We start from the raw sequence: 20132 nt of genomic DNA, 5'->3' as shown, positions 1-20132 counted from the left end.
GAAAATCATTTGAGATTCAACTAATAAGTAAACAAAAAAAAACATTTGAGATTTAACTAATAAGTCTACACACACAAAAAAAAAAATCTTCAGAGATTCATTTAATAAGTAAACACAAAAAAATCTTTAGAGATTCAACTAATAAGTAAACACACATAAAAAAAAATCTTTAGATATTCAACTAACAAGTAAACACAAAAAAAAATTCCTTTGAGATTCAACTAATAAGTAAACACACACAAAAAAAATCTTTAGAGATTCAACTAATAAGTAAACACACACACAAAGAAATCTTTAGAGATTCAACTTATAAATAAACATACACAAAAAAAAATCTTTAGAGATTCAACTAATAAGTAAACATACACAAAAAAAATCTGTAGAGATTCAACTAATAAGTAAACATATATACAAAAAAAAAATCTGTAGAGATTCAACTAATAAGTAAACACCCACGCACAAAATCATTGGAGATTCAACTAGTATGTAAATACACGCGCAAAATCATTAGAGGTTCATTTAATTTGTTAAAAAAATCAATAAGAAAAGGAACTTTGAGATTTTGTTTTTGCTGACAAGGTCAATGTCTTTTTGTTTAAAATCACTCTCAAGTTTTTAAATAACGCATACAGAGCGATAAAATTTTAAACAGTGTTCATTTTTATGGTATTGCTTAAAACAAAATAAACTATTAAATCTACGATTTTTTAAATTTAAACCTCTTAGTTCTTTAGATCATTACAATTTTGCTACTTAATTTCGATCCAAATATTTATTTTCTCAAGATACATACAGGCCACAAGATTTTAACAAAACTGAATCACCATCCAAATTACATTAACTCAAAACACTAAAATAGACTTCAATAGACTTAATTGCATAAATATTAAGCATTGGAATTTTTAAACTGTTTGAAAAAATTGTTTTTGGGGTGAATTTGCGTGCGCGACGATAAGGGTTTTCTATGAATGACGAATGAACTTAAATTGCTTTAAATTTTATGATTACAAAAGATTGTCATGATCGCTATATTTTATGATTTACTATGTTCATTATATATTATAATTATCAAAATTATTGGGGTCTAGTATAGGGTAATTGTAACCACGAGGAAATTGTGATCAGCGCTATTTTTAAAAAACTCATTCAGTGTAAAAATTTAAAGCAAATATGCTTTATCAAAATTATATTCTGTTTCAAGAACCTTAGAATAGTTATTAAATAACAATATTGAGGCAATATTCAAATAATTCTAAAAGATTGTACTCATCTTTGAAAAACAGTTTTGTCCGAAGTTGATTAAAAGTGATTTGAACCAAATCTGCTTTTTGCGATACGGGTAAAACGATTTATAACTAAGCCCATGGTGTTTTTTTTTCTCCAATCTTCATTATTATTTTCTGTCTTTATTATTACCTAAACGTATAAAGTCATAATTACCCATTTTTTTAAAACCAGAATAGGGAGCCATTCCGCCGTAATGAGTTTGTTATGACCATGTTTAATGTTAACTAAAAATTAATGTTTTTGGGCCTTTCTGTAGCAGAAAAATGTCTGGGAGATACACAAAAAGAGGCATCCTCCTTTAAAGAACCTGCAAGAAGCTGTTGCGATCGTAAAAGTGACCAAACTGAGTTAGAAAAGCTGAAAGAAAATTTGGCGTACCCAAATTAGCAATTCTTCAGCGGGAAGAGTTAGTTCAGAGAATCAAATAGCTGGGTGATGAATATCAAAATTAAATTTATTTAACTATTTAAAGAAGAACAGGAACTTGAGAAATGTCTGCTGGATAAAGCTAGATCTGGTAATATTTGGGACAGGCAATAACTTTTTGCGTCTTGTTGCGCCATTATATGGAGAAGTTTACGCTGACGTCCTTTCACTTACTTGTCCATCAATGAGCAATCAGTTACAGATGGACCAATAGGAATACGTTACTATTGGAATAGAAATGCTAATCTTCCAATAGCACTTACTTTGTGGTAACAATATCAATAATTAAAAGCATAAATTTTAATTTTAATTTAAACAAGTGTATATAGGGTATATTAGCAGGCAATTATGCTTTTCAGGTATAACGAACTAGCTTATCATTTTTGTTGAAGCACAAAAGTCAAACTACATTTTTTCTTTCTTAATGGCCATCTTCTTATCTTATTTTTTAAAGACCGTTTTCTTTTTTTCTTTAACCCATTGACTCACTAATATTTTCCCCCATAGTCAACACATTTTCAGTAGCGTCATCAGTTCGTGTATTCTTTTTGAAGAGGCATACTTTAAGTCCTTTTTGCTTAAAGATTAATAGTAGCTAAAAGTTAAAAGTTAAGAAGTCAATGGTTTCACATTTTTAATGGTTTTTATGGTTAACCGTTTAGTGGTTAACCATCGTTGAACAGCCGACCCAATTTCGAGTCTACGACTACTACTGTTCAACTCCGAAGCCTTTTAATTTCGAACCTAATCCAGAAGAGAAGGGAACTCCTGGATCAGTATCCCCAGAGGTATTCATTTATTATGAGAACATAGAGGGCTTTGCGACTCGACAGATTTAACTTGCATCAGTCATCATTTACTACACGGCCGGCGGGGCTCGAACCCACGAACCCTTGGACATGGGTTCAATGCCCTACCAACAAGGCTGTCCCGACCTTGGATCAAGTATTTTGAGAAATTTCCCATTGTAGAGGAATTCTTGTTAGAACTAACCCACATTCTGTACATGAGGAAGAAAACCTAGGTGCTGTTGTACCCTAAATGTTATATTTTACTTTATACACAAGGACCACACCTAAGCTTGAGGGACCAGTTAACATTATGTCAATAAAAACTAGATTTCGTCCCTATGTATATTCCTTGCAAAATAATGTTTTGAGTTTATTTATGCTGTAGATTTATGCTTGGATAGTCTAAAAAAAGTAATCCATAAACTTGTCACCAAACTGCTGGGGGGTGGTGGTACCAGTAAAACAAAATATGTTTCGAGGTTTTTTGAGTTTATTTAGGCTGTAGATTTAAATTTAAAAGTATAAAATATTATCTTGCCCACTAGAGGAAGCATTTATATGAAGCAATGCATATAACGACGAGTGATTGCATTACCTCTTTCTGGATGGAATATTCTTCTAAGTTTTCCTAGAGCTTCTTTGAAACTCCTGACATCATGCGTGAGAACGATTATATCTTCCTGCTCCACAACATGGCTTTCAGCTGAACCCTCGCTGCTCACGGAATTCATGGAGAGAGATCGGGCTGCAGCCGAGGTGGCACTGGCACCACTGGCACTCCGGCTCTGCACCACAGGGATGACCTCGCCTGTAGGTGCCGAGGCAGGAGTGTGACCGCCTTCCATGCGAGGTGGTAGTTTTCGAACTGAGTATATTTCTTCAGGTGGACAGCTCTGGAAAGAAGAAAAAAAATTGCAAGTGAAATTGCAATAAGATTTTTAAATTACATATGAAATACATGAAACTACTTAAGTAAAAAATATTAAAATGTGATAGAAATAAATTTTCTAAAACCATAAACATATTTTCCTACATATTAAATAAATATGAGGCAAAATTAGAAAATTTTGCTAGGGGCCTGTGGTCAGTTGTAGCTTCTTTAATATTGGCCATTTCTTAAAACATGAGGCTCTTCCAACAACTCAAAATTTTAAACGACTAAGGAAAAAAAAAAACTTTTGATATTTAGTGTGATTTTTTTAAAAGTATCAAAATATGGACATCTATTTCGAATTTCGAAAGTAAAGAAGCATTTTAAGAAACAAGCGTGAAACAAAGTAATATTCAGAATATTATAAAATATTCATAAGATTTACGTATCTATTAAATGATATAATGTTAAGGCACACATGGTACATTTTCGACAAAATAAGTGGCGATCGGGTGACGACAGGCAGATGATAATTAGTCGCCCGATGGCAGGTGGCGACTGTTAGTTACAACCTATAAATCAGTGTTACTTACAAAATATATAAAGAAAAGAAGAGCAAAATGGTCTCTCTAAATTTTGAGTATTTTTTACCATACCATTTCAAGCAGCAAAATAACGAAAATACAATAAGTAATAAAATTAATGTTTAGAAATATAAAGGAGGGTATGACTTGCCAAAACAGACAACTTTCTCAACTCAGTGTGGGGTCGCAAAATAAATGGCGAGCTGCGAGAGGGCCTGCTTTTCAGCTAGTGGTTACATTTTCGTTGTAAAGTTTTCAAGAATCATCCTTTTATTCGTCTTTATTGTACTCTCCATTTTTACCAAGCATGTGCGCCCTTACTTCCTGTTCTATGCTTTACGACCTTAGATTGTATTTTATTTTATTTTACAACCGGCGTTGAACAGCTGACACAGTTTTAGAGTTTTCTACTATCAATGTTCCTCTTCGTAGCCTTGTAATTTTTAAACCAATGCCGAATACAAGGGAACTCCTGGATCAAGCAGTGGGACAAATCAGCCTTTACGAAAGACTTTTTGATGAAACTAATCCGCATTTACTTTACATGGAGAAGAAAAACCACAAAAATCTCCCGGGGTTAGCCCGATGGTAGGGAATTCTGAGCCATGACTCGTCTGCTTCTGAGCATTGTTTATGTTAGTACTGTGGTGGTTGACAGCCAGAAGCAGAATTCGAATCGGCTGGACATCGCTGAGATTTGAACCTGACATATCTGAGTGGGATGCGAGCTTTTCACCCGCTGAGCCACCGCGGCTCTTCCACATTGCATATTTTATTTTATAACCGGCCGTTGATCAGCTGACTCATTTTTATGCTTAATCACATTGCATAGTGAAACTTTCACAATTAACATAACCCTTTACAGTTGTAGCTATATTTTTATTTTGATATCCTTTATACGAGTCGTGGTGGCTCAGGGGATAGGACGTTCGCCTTTCAATGAGGTGAACCGGGTTCGAACCTCAGTGATGACTGGTAGATAGGAATTCCGCATCCGTCTCGCATCGACCACAGTGCTGACGTAAAATATCCTCAGTGGTAAACGGATCATGGGTTACCCAGGCTGAACATGGGATATTTTCGTGGTTTTCCTTTCCAAGTAAGGCAAATGCGGGTTCGCTCCATCAAAAAGTCCTCCACGATGGCAAAATTCTCCCAATACTTGATCCATGAGTTCCCTTGTCTTCTGGATTGGGTTCAACATTACAAGGCTACGGAGTTGAACATTGGTAGCCTTAAACCCAAAATTGGTTCGGCTGTTCAACGACGGTTATAAAATAAAAAAATATATCCTTCATACACCATAGTAGTTGAGTTGTACAGCTTAATACATTTAGATACGTTAATATATAAATATTGTCAAAATGAACGATTTATAGATTTTAATTTTCAATAGTGACTTTTTACCAATCTATAAATACCCTGTCTAGAATTTTACTTTTGGCATGTAATGATTATAAAAAGAATAACACATACTACAATAACCTACTGAACTACTATGGGATATTGAAATAGAGGAAGCAACATAATGAAATTCCCACAGAAAACAAAAGTGCTTGTATCCCACCCCTACACACATTTTCCTTTTTTTTCCACATCCCAATGAGAAACACGTTTTAACAAAGAAGGTATACGCGATGCTTATCAAAAACAAGTAGGAAAACTGAAAAAAAAAGAAGGTTTTTGTTACATCCTGACGATCGCAGTGAATTTGTATGAATGTGAAAAATGAGAAGAAAAAAAAGTGTTTTGTATTCTTTTCAATTTCCACTAGGTTGATTGAAGGTGAATTTCACAAATGTCCCTGAAATGCAGGAAGAAGAGGATATTTACATTTATCTACATTTACCTTTTAAAACCTCCCTTTCTTGTTGACGGCTAGGTATTTTACAAGAGTGAATTATTAAAAAAGAGAAAAAACACACAGTCAGCTTTGAAATTTGACTCGTTTGATTGCTCATCTTTTGTCATCATTCTATAGAATTTCTGGGCAACTAGTAGGTAAATGTTAGGTCTCTTAGGTTTTAGGAAAGGAAGTTTTCTATACTATAAATTTTATAGATATACATTTATAATTAGGTGAACATAAATATTTCTCGAATGAATATTATGGCAATTTTTAATGGTATATTGCGAAAAAGATTTTTGCATTTATCAATTTAACTTTTACTTTAAAAAAAATGGTTAAATTATAAGAAAATTAACTGTGTTATAGTAATTGTAAATGAAATATCTTTAATTCTAATTACGCAAAAATAGAAATATTTAATTTGAAACTTAGTAATTACAATATTAATTTAAAAAGAAAAAAAATGAAAATTCTATCGAGCATAAGAAGTTGGAATTAAACTTATTAGCACAGATTCTTGAGTACTGACGTAATGTGAGAATTATCATATAGCGTAAGAAGTCGGAATTGAACTTATCAGTACCGATAAAGGTAGAAAACGGTTAGCAATAAAACATGTTTCCCTATTAACGAATACAGTTAATTTATTTTTATCTGAAAAGCGCGATGGGAAATATTAATACAATTTTTCATAAATGAAGGATCTTTTCATAATATGTTCTAGACTAGATATTGCTATTAGAGAAATAACATATTTTTAAACAAAAAATTTATATTTATTTTCATTAGCATTTTACTTAAAATAATTTCATAAAGACAACTGAACTAATCAATAAACAATAGATTACCAATTAGGTCTAAATATAAATAAGGTTTCAGAAACCATTACTGTGAGGTAAACAAAGGTTCTAATTTTCGGAACCCCTTTTACCTTTCTACGGAACCCCTAGAGTTCCGTGGAACACCATTTAGGAACAGCTGCACTATACTATAGATATACAAAATTATGATATTACATTATAAATTGTTTCCGTTTGGCTACTTAAATTGCAAATAAAGATGTTTACATATCTACAAACGAATTTTAGAACCCTTTGATTTGCATTCATTAAAAACCTTGAGAATAAATTCCAACCTTCGAAAAGAACGCCGACGCTGGTGCCATAGGAAAAAAAATACATATATGTAAAGGAAAACAGCTGGCACCGTTAATCTTACAACTGCAGTTTTGATGACCTGGAGACTAAAATTAACTCAGCAGCAAACATTTTTTTTTAACCCAGGAAGAAACATGTGGCAAAAAGATGAATATTCAGATGAAGAGTTTCTTCTTCGTGGATTTTCAATTCTTGATATGCATAGAGAGTTAAAGGATTTTAAATGGTTTGAAATAGCTAGCATTTTAGTTTGGATTTCAGTTTTGCAATTAGTTAATAAATACTCTTTAAAAAATGGATACTCAAATGTCACGAAAATTTCTTCGTTTTTGACGACACCGTTTCCTGCAATACTCCCCGAGCAGAAATTTCGTCAAACGGCCCAAATAACTATCATCGTTTCTACGAGGAAACAAATTTCGTTAAAATTATGGAAACATTTCGTCATTTAATTTTTTATTTTTAAATTTTGACAAAATCGTCTTCTGGTATAAGCTCCCAGTGGAAATTTCGTCAAACTGACCAAATAACTATCGTCACTTCATCGAGGAAACAAATTTCGACAACATTTCGCTATTCTACTTTCTTTCTTTGTTTTTGACGAAACCGTTTCCTGGTATACGCCCCGAGCAGAAATTTCGCCAAACGGTCCTAATAACTATCATATCGTTTCTACGAGGAAATGAATTTCGATAAAATTAAGGAAACATTTCGTCATTCAATTTTCGATTTTCAGCTTTTTACAAAATCGTGTCCGGGTATACGCTCCGAACAGAAATTTCGTTAAACTGAATAACTATCCTCACTTCCTTGAGGAAACAAATTTTGATAACATTTCGCAATTCTATTTTCTTTCTTTGTTTTTGACAAAACCGTTTCCTGGTATGCGTCCCGAGCCGAAATTTCGTCAAACTGACCAAATAACTATTGTTACTTCATCGAGGAAACGAATTTCGACAACATTTTGCCATTCTATTTTTTTCTTCTTTGTTTTTGACGAAACCATTTCCTGGTATGCACCCCGAACAGAAATTTCGTCAAAGTAACCAAATAACTATAGTTATTTCTTCGAGGAATCGAAATTCGAAAAAATTAAAGAAACATTTCATCATTCAATTTTTTCCAAAAAAAAAAGAAGAAAAAATTCCTCATAGTGCCTAATGTACAAAAATTTCTTCTGATTGCTTTATCAGGGGCACCAAATAAGAGGATCAAGTCCCTCCAATAACATAAAAAGGGAATATAGAACAGAGAGATAAATTACACTCATACCCTAAGCGGTATTCGAACCCGGGATCTTCCTGGTACAATGCTAACTCCTTGAACTGCCGGGTGGCTTATTCCCGAAACTTTATTTTCGATCCTTCAGTCTTCATTCAGTTGAAGAAACATTTTCGTCACATATTTGAGAGCTATTCGTCATATATTTCATCACAAATCTTGTAATTTTGTGACGAATTGATTCTCAAAGTTAACGAAATACAGCTCAAGGATTGCTGAATCGTCAAAAGTAAAAATTTTCTTCTGATAGTGTATGAAAACTCGTAATTGACACGCGTTTTCCAATATATTTAAATTTATTCAACACGAAAAAAAATATTGCACGCAGGAAAAATGCACAAAAAAACGATCGTTTGTTATAGTTATACGCAATTACTTTTCCATCATAGTTAAATTTATTCAACACATGCAAATAAATGAAAAAAAAATGTATTGTCAAGAACACGAAAAAAATAATGAAATATTGCAAAATTGGAAAATATAAACGCACAAGAAAAAATATCATCTGTTATACACAATTGTTTTCTTCTGTGACTGAATGTATTCTACGTCAAAAAAATAATTAAACATTGGAAAATTTTTTAAAAAAAACACACACAGAAAACGAAATTTTTCTTGCCAGTTAAACGTAATTATTTTACTACTATAATATAAATTTACGTAAGACGGAAAGAAAAAATTCAACACTGAAAAAATATAAAATGCACAGGAAATTTTTTTTTTATCACCTGCTATTTTTTTTCTAGAGTAAAAAAAGGAAAATTTTGATTATAAAAGGCTTGATTTCTACGTTAGAAAACTAAAACTAATTACAATCTTATTTTATCACAATTGAAAATAAGCACAATTGTTATGAAATATAAAATATTGCTCTTGTCCTAAATAGAAAGAAATTTCATTCTACTATAACTAAGTTTATTTAACACTGGAAAAATATGAAATGCGAAAGAAGAAATTTTTATCACTAGTTAAACGCAGATGTTTTTCAACTATAATTAAATTTATATAAAACAAAGACAAAAATTTTAACACTGGAAAGATATGAAAAGCAAGCTAAAATTACTATCACTTTCAATCATTTCCGATAGCAAAAAAATAATAATTTTCATTATAAAAGGGTTAACTTTCACTTTAAGAAAATTAAAACCAACTGCAACTTTCAGTTGTTCTATTTGCAAGCGAAACAGAGCACAAGTGCTATGACAAATAATAGTTTGTTCTCGTCTTTATTATAAGAAAATTTATTCAACTTTATAAAAATATTTCGATTCTGTACAAATACAAAACGCACAGAAAAATGTGATCGTATGTTGTACCTAATAGTTTTGTATAACAATTCTAATTGTTGTACCTAATTGTATGTTGTACCTAATTGTATGTCGTTATAATTGAAATTATTTAACAATAGAAAAAATATAAATACACCTAAAATGATTTGTTGTTTACAATTATATCTCCACTATAGTTAAATTTATTCAACAAAAAAAGGAATAATTTTCAATATAAAAAGCTTAATTTCTACTTTAAAAAAATTAAAATTACGTAACAAATATATTGAAAATAATTGATTCTATTACATGTAATTAAAATCATGTAATTAAATTTATTTAATAGAAAAACAAATATGAACTGAATAAAATGCATTAAAGTAAAATTCTTATGACCTTTATTACTTACTTTTTACTCTAAAATGGATTCTTTTCACTATGGTGTTTAATTTTTTGCAAAAAATCAAAACCAGAGATGGGCACCATTCAAGGACATTTTAGTCATAACTAATTTTAATCAGAATAAATTTATTCTGAATGATTATTCATATTCAAGTCTAGTCATTATTTAATATTCATTATGCAAATTAATAGAAATGTTTGAATAATGATTAATAAATAAATTTATTACTCTTGATTAATTTCTTTCAATAATTGCTAAAATAATCGGAGCAAACTGAAAATATTATGTCCCTTTCATTGAAACTTGAGCACCGATTACAGTAATAGTTTGCAAAATTAATTAATTACAGAAAATAATGGCATAGTAATCAACTACTAGTAGTTATGATTTTTGGTAATCAAGGTAAAAAACAATCGTAATTTCTCAATACAAGTGGTTATGATTATGTGTAATCACGACAAAAGGTGAATATTTTTTTATCAGAAATTATTGTTACTTATAACTGCGACTGCTTTTTATCACGATTACAAATAGTACTTTTTATTTGTAGTCAATTACAATTGTAGTGTGCACCCACATCTGTTGTGCAGTATATAAAGAAATAATTAATTTTGAATTTATTATTGACTAATGAATAACGAATAAAGACTAAAAGTGATAAATGATTTATTCTGAATTCAAAATATTTTTGGACTAATGAATAAGTTTTTATTCATTTTTCATGAAGATTTTAAATAATTATTCATTAGCCTTCATTCGTTATCCTAAATTATAATTAATTATAATTAATTTCGTTATCAGAAATTATTGTTACTTATAACTGTGACTATTCTTAATCACGATTACAAATAGTACTTTTTATTTGTAGTCAATTACAATTGTAGTCTTTAAAAATCTGCTGAGCAGTATTTCAAGAAATAATTCATTTTGAATTTATTATTGACTAATGAATAAGGAATAAAGACTAAAAGTGATAAGTGAATTATTCCTAATTCAAAATATTTTTGGACTAATGAATAACTTTTTATTCATTTTTCATGAAGATTTTAAATAATTATTCATCAGTCTTTATTCGATATTCTAAGTGACGAATGCCCATCTCTAATCAAAACAAATGACAATTTTAATTAATTATTTTCATGAAAAGTTTTGATTTAATATCAGCATTTTTGAATTAATTTTTAGATCATGAACTTCAGGGCATTAATCATGAATATTTCCGTGAGATAAAATATGAAATAAATTAAATATGAAATGGCCGTTTCCTGATTTTCCTTTATTATTATTCATTTGAAAAAAATAATTCATTTGCATAATTTTTTTTTGCAAACAACAAGCTGCATGCAATGCTATTGTAAAGTATTAGGCATGCATTAGTAGGAAGTAAGTTCTGAATCATTTTATTGAGATTGAGACTTTTCTATCAGTTAGTCATATCCGGGAGATCATAGACATCGGTCATTAAACTGTATTTTAACGACAGCTGTATGGCATGCTTCATTTGTAGATAAAGAATATTTAATATAGCATACGATCTATTTTAATTGTTCAAAATATCATATAAAGAGTTTATTTTTGATGCGGTCTTAAAACGGATGAAAGTTCTTCCTCGCGATGGCAACGAAGAGCTGTAACAAACTGAGCTATAAGCTGAACTGAAATTAAAAATTAAAAGCTAACGGTACATATATCCTTTTAATTCTAACCATTTTGCACAATTTTTTTATCTGCATAATTTTATCTTGAAAAGTTAGTATCTGAATATTTAATTAGGTATTGCACTTGAAACAATTTCAAACGTTTTTTGCAACATATGTGATACCTTTTAGAAGCGTAAAAAATGCTTTAAAAAGGGGAGAAGTGATAATTTTTACGAGCAACAAAGGGGTAAATAAATCATTTCGAGTTTTTTTTTAAAAATTTTTTTGTACATTGTAAATTTTAAAACTGTTGCACTTTTTTACGTTTCTAAAATAGTTTGTGCTGCGAGAAAATATAAACATGTTGTGAAATAAATATTTAAAGCTAAGTGATCCTATACATTTTCCTATTTAATTTATTTACAAAGCTTTGTTACATTTTATATTTAAAAAGATATTAAGGTATTTGGTGGCATAAAACACATTTTATTACTTTTTAAAATACAATTCATAATACAATTCATAATACAATTCATAATACAAAATGCAATCAAATGAAATCTTTTGAGTTTATTAATTACTGAAAGATGATAAAAACCACGTTTACATTTAACATGAAAAGTTATTCTTTCAAAAATGAACTTTATCAATTTTTTGCAATTAACATGTGAGCATTAATGAATAAAAACAAAGGGCAAACTCTTACTCTTCTTTACATAAAACATTAATATGTAGGTACTCAATACTTAATAAATGAAATTGATCCGATTCGATTGTTAACATCGCACTAGAGTAAAACTAATGGGCGCATGGCGTAAAAATTTAGCCCAGGATATCTGATGTCAGTAGTATCTGCACCAATCACCCAACAATGCGTAGACTTCTCTGCAGACTTCCGTAGAATGCGTAGACTTCTTTGAAACAGCCGTTGTTTTATATTAAGATAGTGGTGGATTCCGAATCCTTAATCGACAAGATAGAACATTACGAATCAAAAAGGAGGAATAAAATCAAACACCACACCATGTTTTCCAACAACCGAACATTACTTCTACTGGTTTTGAAAGCATTTAAGGATGTTATATTAACCTCTTGACATACGAAGACGTCTGGGAGACGTCATTTGTTTCGTATGTCAAAACAATAATTGACGTGTCTTAGACGTCTTCAACACAGAGATGCCAACTTGCTCCGGACAGCAAATATATATTTTGAAGTGGCAGTTTATCAATTGTGATTCTTGGTTTAATAAATTCAATTTATTAGATTTTTATCCACCACTATTTCCAAATAATTCGTGGGGTTATATGATTCACCACTTTATAGTAGATATGTCATGCTATACCCAGAGATGCCAACTTGCTCCAGACAGCCAATTTATATTTTAAAGTGGTATTTTCAATTGTGGATTTTTGGTTTAATAAATTCAATTTAGTAGATTTTTATCCACCACTATTTCTAAACAATTCGTAGGCTTATACAATTCACCACTTTATAGTACTTATAATACGCTATACCTTTTAAAAAGCAAGCAAAAGTAGTCAAATATTTGCAAAATTTAGTTTGTAGTTACTATTTACCGTTTTTTTAAAATTATTTTGGTCTGTCCGGAGCAGTTGGCATCTCTGTCAACATTCCGTTGCGAGTTGTTATTTACTGTGCAATCAAGGATCGTTTCTATATCAAGAAATTAATAATTCCGCACAGTTTAGAGTTTCTGTTTAATGATATAGATTTCGAACCACTGAGACAGGATCGGAAATCTGTCATTAAAACCGGGCACTCAAACTCCGGTCTAAGACTTGTGAGGTAAAGACTTTCTCCAAAAAAAAAAAATGCTGTTATTTTATGCATGAAAACTTCAACTTCTTGTTTTACACAACTGAAAACAAAAAATTCCGTTTGTTTTTCTTGGAATGTGGGCATCTAATCCCAATACTTGCAGTTCCCTTAATGACGTGGGGGGATTGTATTCGATCTCCATTAACTGGGAGCATCCTCCTTTGTGAAGTCGTGCAGCACACTTGGAACAATGGATTTATCTGATTTCCCCATCACTTCTTAAACTTTCTTTTGTTCTTTCGTTCTGTGTGTCTTTATCAATGGGGCAAGGTGACCAGTCTAATTACGTTCAATGGCAGCAGCAAAAATAGAGAGGAAGTCTGCTTGGAAATTGATTACAGGGATCTGGATCAATTTTTTCTTTGAATGTTTATTGATAAACAGTTCATTGGTTTGAATAAGTAAAAGAAATAAAATAAAGGTATATTGATTAACCCCTTGGGGACGGGCGATTCAGAAAAGCATTCGTACAAAATCAGAATCAAGTTGTAATTAAATAAAAAACGGTAACTTAAATGTAGTCGTTGCTAGTTTGACAGACTTACTTTGCTTTTACTTTAATTATTATTAGTTTAATCATATATATAATCAATGTTAATTCAAAGTATAACTAAATAGTTTTATTTTGAACAAAGTATTGGTGAATTAAATAAATCAAACTATTATAACTCCGCCCACAAATAAACTGCTAAAGAAATACTTTGATTACCAGTTTTATATTTTTACCCTGATTGATACGGTTTTATGCTGTCACGTATTTGTGACAGTCGGCGCGAAAGGGTTAAGAGGTAATGGAGCAAAAAAATATTTGTTCGCAAGATTTTATAGCTTTCTGCAGAATTAAGGAAAAATAAAGTAAATTCAGCAACTGGGCGAAACAGTGTGTGTAGTAGGTTAATTGTAAAATCCAAGCTTTCTATTTTATTTCATAATCGTCGTTAAACAGTTGGGGAAAAATTTAAGCGAAAATGAAACAAAATGAAATGAATTAAAGAATGAAAGAAAGAAAAGAAAAGAAAAAAAATATTTTTGCAATTTTCGATATAGCTAAATTTGCTTTAATAAATAATGCTTTATTCAGCATTATTTGTTTAAACTTAACATTTTAACGATTTCCAAAATGAAAATTTTTTCCTTCTGTTTTTTAAAAAAAAAATCACATATCAAAGTTAGAAAAATTAATTTTATGAACGCAATTAACATCAATATACCTTGTAAAAAGATATTCCTAATTCCACATTAATTTTGTATCGTTTTTAATATATGCATAACACGAGAAGTTTGAAAGAAAAACACGACAAAATTATAATAGAGAAATATTCATAATCTCAAGATGTAAGAAAAAGAATATGACCGAAACTCAAAATTAAGTGAATTGTTTTCTACCATTTAAAAGAGGATGTTATTATTGTTTTCAACAATAAAAATATCTCAAAACTTTTAAGATTTTTATGTGCCAAATCCTATGAATGAAAAAATATTTTTTTTTGAAAATATTAGGATGAAGGTATTTTGACAAATAATACAAGTAAATGAATAATAGTAATAAAAATAATAAAAGGATTCAAGGCCAAACAGAAGCAATTATTTGGATAAAGCTGAAATACAAATGAAAGATAAATAAAATAGAATATTTAGGATAGAGATATAATCTTTTCCAGTTAAAACTTTAAAATGAACGTTTAGATAAGTAATATTTAGATAAGTAATAGATAAGTTTATTGTTGGAAAGAGAAGTACTATCATTATCTTTCCTTAAATAACGAAAAAATATATTTTAAAATTTTAAACGCTTGTGTGTACAAAACCTAATGTATAAAACAGAGATTGCAAAAAACAGTATTAGTTTTCAAAACTAGATAGCTATTTAACAAATGAGATATTTTGACAAATAAAACAGATAAATAAATAATAAAAAATAGAGAAATTTAGCATCAGGTAGAAAGCAATTATTCGCATACAACTTAAATGCAAATGAAAAATAAATGAAATACAATATTTACGATCTTTTTTAATCCGATAAAATACTAGAACGGCAGTTGATGTCATATTTACGTAATCAAATTTTCTTTACACTTCGAAAAAAGTAATATCATTATTTTTTAAGCAATAAACTATATTTAAAATTAAAAAAACTTTTATACCCAGAGAACATAATTCGTAATATCTAAAATGTAAATACGAATACGTAATACGTAAAAATATGAATTCACAATGCTGTTAACGTAATCAATTTTGATAATCAATACCAATAAATAAATAAATAAGAAAATAAATAAGACAGGGATAGAAAGAAAACAATTATTTGGATATGGCTCAAACTCAAATGAAATAGAATAATAAATAGAATTGACAAATAAAATAGAACATTCAATATATTGATATCGTGCCCGGTAAAATACTAAAAAGAAAGTTAATATCATGTTTTCATAATCATATTTTTTTACTATTTCAATGAGAAATAATCTAATTATTTAAAAAAAAAACGATTACGTAATTTTCAAGATTTTTGAGCCCCAAAAACTTAATGTGTACACAGTAAGAAATTACAAATAAAATTATTCTATAAAGTACCTGCACTTTGGGTGCATCATCCGTAAAATCTATTTTTACTGCAAAATATTAAACCGTAATTTTCCACTAACATTTATTTAATTAGAGTGATTCAATGAACTTACTGTAAAAATTACGGTATGTTTTATTTTTTGTTCACTAACATGTTCCAGTTAAAATGGATTTTACGGTGAAAAGTACCGGCACCATGAACTACTTTTTACCGTAATTTGATCCGGAATATTTCCAGCATACATGAAAAACACGAAAATATTATTTAAGTTCAAAACTATTTGATAAATAAAATATGTTTTGTTAAATAAAAAATATTTTGTTAAATAAAAAATAATTGTTAAATAAAATAATATTTTGTTGAATAAGAAATATTTTGTTCAATAAAAAATATTTTGTTAAATAAAAAAAAAATATTTTGTTTAATAAAAAATATTGTGTTAAAAATTTTTTTTGTTAAATAAAATATATTTTAATAAGAAATAATAAAATAAATTTAGGATCGGGCAAAAATAATGATTTCAGTATAGAATATTAATGGAAGATAATGAATAAGAATATTCGGGATACTTATAATCTACCTGTCCTGTAAAATACTAAAAGGAAAGTTAATATCATGTCTACATAATTATGTCTTCTTTTCAAGACATTATAAATATGCATATTTTAAAAAATAAATAAAAAATATATTTTATGATTTTGAAGAATTTTATATTCCAAAAATCTAATAAGTGCATAACATGCAAAAATAAAAGCTATGTACGAAGAATATTTTGATAAATAACATAAACAACAAACAGAGAAGTTTAGGGTTAAACAGAAAGCAATTTTTCGGGTATAGCTCAAAAGCAAATGAGAGATAAATGAAACAGAATATTTAGGATACTGATATCCTTTCTCATTTGATAAAATACTAAAATGGACGTTGATGTCATATTTATATAATTTAAGATCGCTATCATTATGGTTGTGTATATCGCGACACAAAATAGAGCACTCTTTCCCCATCTGAGAAGAATTAAACGGACATCGGCTATTTCTCGGGGGCAACGTATCACTTCCATCCCATTAAAAACTAGCTACTGGCTGAGTTCTAGTGAATGACAGATAGGCTAAAAATAGGGCACGGAACACCAACCAGCATCCGTTCATTTTTAGGTTTCGTTCATTTTTACTTCAATGGATGTTTTCAATGGCTCTTTGTTTGAACGATATACGTTTTGATAAAATATGAGAGATGTCATTTAAATAATTATTCGTGTTTTTGAATCTTTAAAATATAGGTGCAGAACTTTTATTTTTTTGTAGGAGAGCTACAAAAACAAATTTTGATGGTCACAATGAATTCAGCTTATATATGAATTAAAATTCACTTTATTACTTAATTAACGCGTCGAAAGTCACGCTAATTTTACACGGCTTGCCCGTCTGGTCAAACTGTAAATAACTGTAAACTAAATTTGCAAATATTAGACAGATTTTGCTAGTTTTTTTGAAGGTTTAGCATGGCATATCTCTTTCTTTCTTTATTTAAATAAACTGGGCACCTGGGCCGCAAAGCGCCCCCCCATCCCATTCATCATTAAATTATATACAGTAAGGTAAAATACATTGATTTGGCAAACATTGTGGTAGCCATACAAAAATTCAAGCCGTTTGCTTGTGAAATAATAAAACAATGAAAAAATTCGAAATGACAAATTGACGTTTTTACATAACATTAGAAATATTGATTGTAGACTTAAATTAAAAATAAAGATAAAACATGATCTGATTTGTACAACATTGATTTTTGAAAAATGAAAGACATAATTGATGAATATAGGTAAATCATACCTTGATACATGATAAAATTACATATTTGGAGAAAATGCAGTAAATATATTTTATCAGAGAAATATTGCTTATTAAATACAATAGAATTTGCGCATGGCATATCTCAAAAAAGTGGTGAATTATATAAGCCTACGAATTGTTTAGAAATAGTGGTAGATAAATTGTAATAGTGGTAGAGATTATTAAACCAAGAATCACAATTAATAAACTACCTCTTGAAAATATTTATTCGCTGTCAAGAGCAATTTGTCAAGAGCTGAGTATATAAATAAAACTATTTTTGTGTTTTCTATATTGCATTAATTTCTTCAAACCATTTTAGTAACGATAACAATACAAAAAAAATTAAAAATTTACTCGAATTATGTGTTTATAATAATCTTGGCTTCGCCGGTCACCGGTGACCCCCGTGGCGCTACGATCAAACTCAGTCCCGGACACCGGTGATTCCCATGGTATTCAACATGTTAATTAAGAGTAACACTAATTGATTTAGAAAAATATAAGACTAAGTATCACAAATTATATTTATTTACGAATCATGTGTCTAATATGTTTGAAATAATAAAAGTGCGCTATTAAAAATTCCCATTCTTTTTACGGGCTTTATCTGTATATTTGACGGTTTAAAGCTGTTTTGATGACAAAACGGTATTTATCTGTTTTTCATGCTAAGATTAAAACGCCAGCTCATATTCGAGTTTTTGTCATGCAGTTTTACTTACCGTACGAAAACTTTACCTTTTTTTCGTATCATTTTACGATTATTTTCCTTACGCGCTTTTATTTTTTCAGAAATTACTTTATGGTTTTGAACATTGTATAAGTAAAACTGCGTTTCGAGTAAGTTGTCAAATTGATTTTCTAACTGATTATTATATTTCTTTAGATATAATTCTTTGGTAAATTAAATTGTCAAGCAATATTTATACTGATGGGCCACTAGATTTAAAAGTTTTTACACTTAAATATTATTTCAATAAATGAAACTTCAAAGATAAAAAAAAAAAACATTATTCTCACTGAGGCACTAAAGCTATGGTAATGCAGGTAACAAAGCGCTCGAGCATTCACGAAAGCGTATAAATGCTGCTTTCGGCTCGCATCGACCACAATGCTGACATAGTTATTTTATAGAATTTGTTTATTAAAGTAACTGTATTTATCTGCCTTAAAAACAGACATCTGTTTTTTTTTTGTTTTTTTTAATTTTTTTTTCCTGTGAAATAAATGTTTTCATACCGGCACACCAGCAGGCAGTTTATTTCCGTAAATTTAACACCTTTTTTTTTTTTTACAGTGTGTGCACTTTTGTCCACGTTTCGTCTTCTACAAACATTATTATTAAACAGTATTAATTAAACATAAACTTTTAACTTGATAAAATAACTGAAAACTTGCGATATTTACTGTTGCAACTTAAAATTATAGAATTTTTTTTTTTAGTAATTTCTTTATGATTATTATTTACTGTATATGAACTAATTGCGAGTTTAATTTTAAAATTAATCTTAGCAGATGTTTTAAACATGTTTTGATCTTCTTAAAAAATTTGAAAAATATTATGGTATTTTTGTACTTGAATTTTGCATTTTGGAATTTTATTGTTATAAATTCTCTGATTAATTCGAGAAAAAAATTATTCAGTTTTTTTAGACTAAAATGATTCAAAAGTATTGAAATTAGTTTGACGAACAATCATAATTTTTTTAAATATTACTTTTCGTCCAGCAACCGCATTTGACCCCCAGTCCGCAGGTTGCTCATTCCTATCATAAATAATAATTTTTTCTGAAATTTTTACAAAAACTTGGCATTATATATCATGTTCTGAATTTATAGATGAATACCTGTATCATTCTCTAAAACTTTAATGAAAAAAATTTAATCGTTTTTTTAAATAATACTCAATGAGATCTAATACTATACTCTTAAGTTATTTAAAAAAGCTAATTGATTCCCAAGTAGCGTTAGAAATCTATGAAAAGAAAAAAGAATCTGGCAAAATAAAATGATATTGTACAAATAAAAGATACTAATTTACCCCATGCATGATCGCGTGCAATCAAAATCATAACCCGATATGGTGAGAAAAACTTAAAAAATATATAAATTGAGGTTTTGAAGAGTTAAGAAGTATTTTTTTTTGGTTAAATATAAATAAAAATAATATTATTTATAATACACAATTATGAACATTACTTTATCAGTATTGTTACTTATAATTTAATTAACATTATTAACTAATTAATGTAATCACTTGCTATGGAAGAAATTTACAGATGCACGCACCAAAACAGTTACGGTATCTGACTACGAAGCGTTAAATATT

General features: G+C 29.3%; 1 protein-coding gene across 4 annotated transcripts in view; it reads right to left on the bottom strand.

Moving 5' to 3' along the window:
* LOC107445775 (rho GTPase-activating protein 45) overlaps window positions 1-20132 on the bottom strand; it is a 233965-nt gene that overhangs the window by 109717 nt on the left and 104116 nt on the right. For all 4 annotated transcript variants that reach the window (XM_087163600.1, XM_087163599.1, XM_087163598.1 and 1 more), the window contains exon 2: window positions 3100-3397. In XM_087163600.1, coding sequence (XP_087019726.1) covers window positions 3100-3349 — 250 coding nt within the window. In that variant the 5' untranslated portion in view covers window positions 3350-3397. The remainder of the gene's footprint in view (window positions 1-3099; window positions 3398-20132) is intronic.

This window comes from Parasteatoda tepidariorum, chromosome 5 (assembly GCF_982258835.1).
Source record: "Parasteatoda tepidariorum strain Cologne lab strain chromosome 5, Ptep-v5.0, whole genome shotgun sequence".
Lineage (NCBI taxonomy): Eukaryota > Metazoa > Arthropoda > Arachnida > Araneae > Theridiidae > Parasteatoda > Parasteatoda tepidariorum.
Note: the sequence above shows the minus strand (reverse complement) of the source record. Positions and strands in the feature narration are given on the sequence as shown.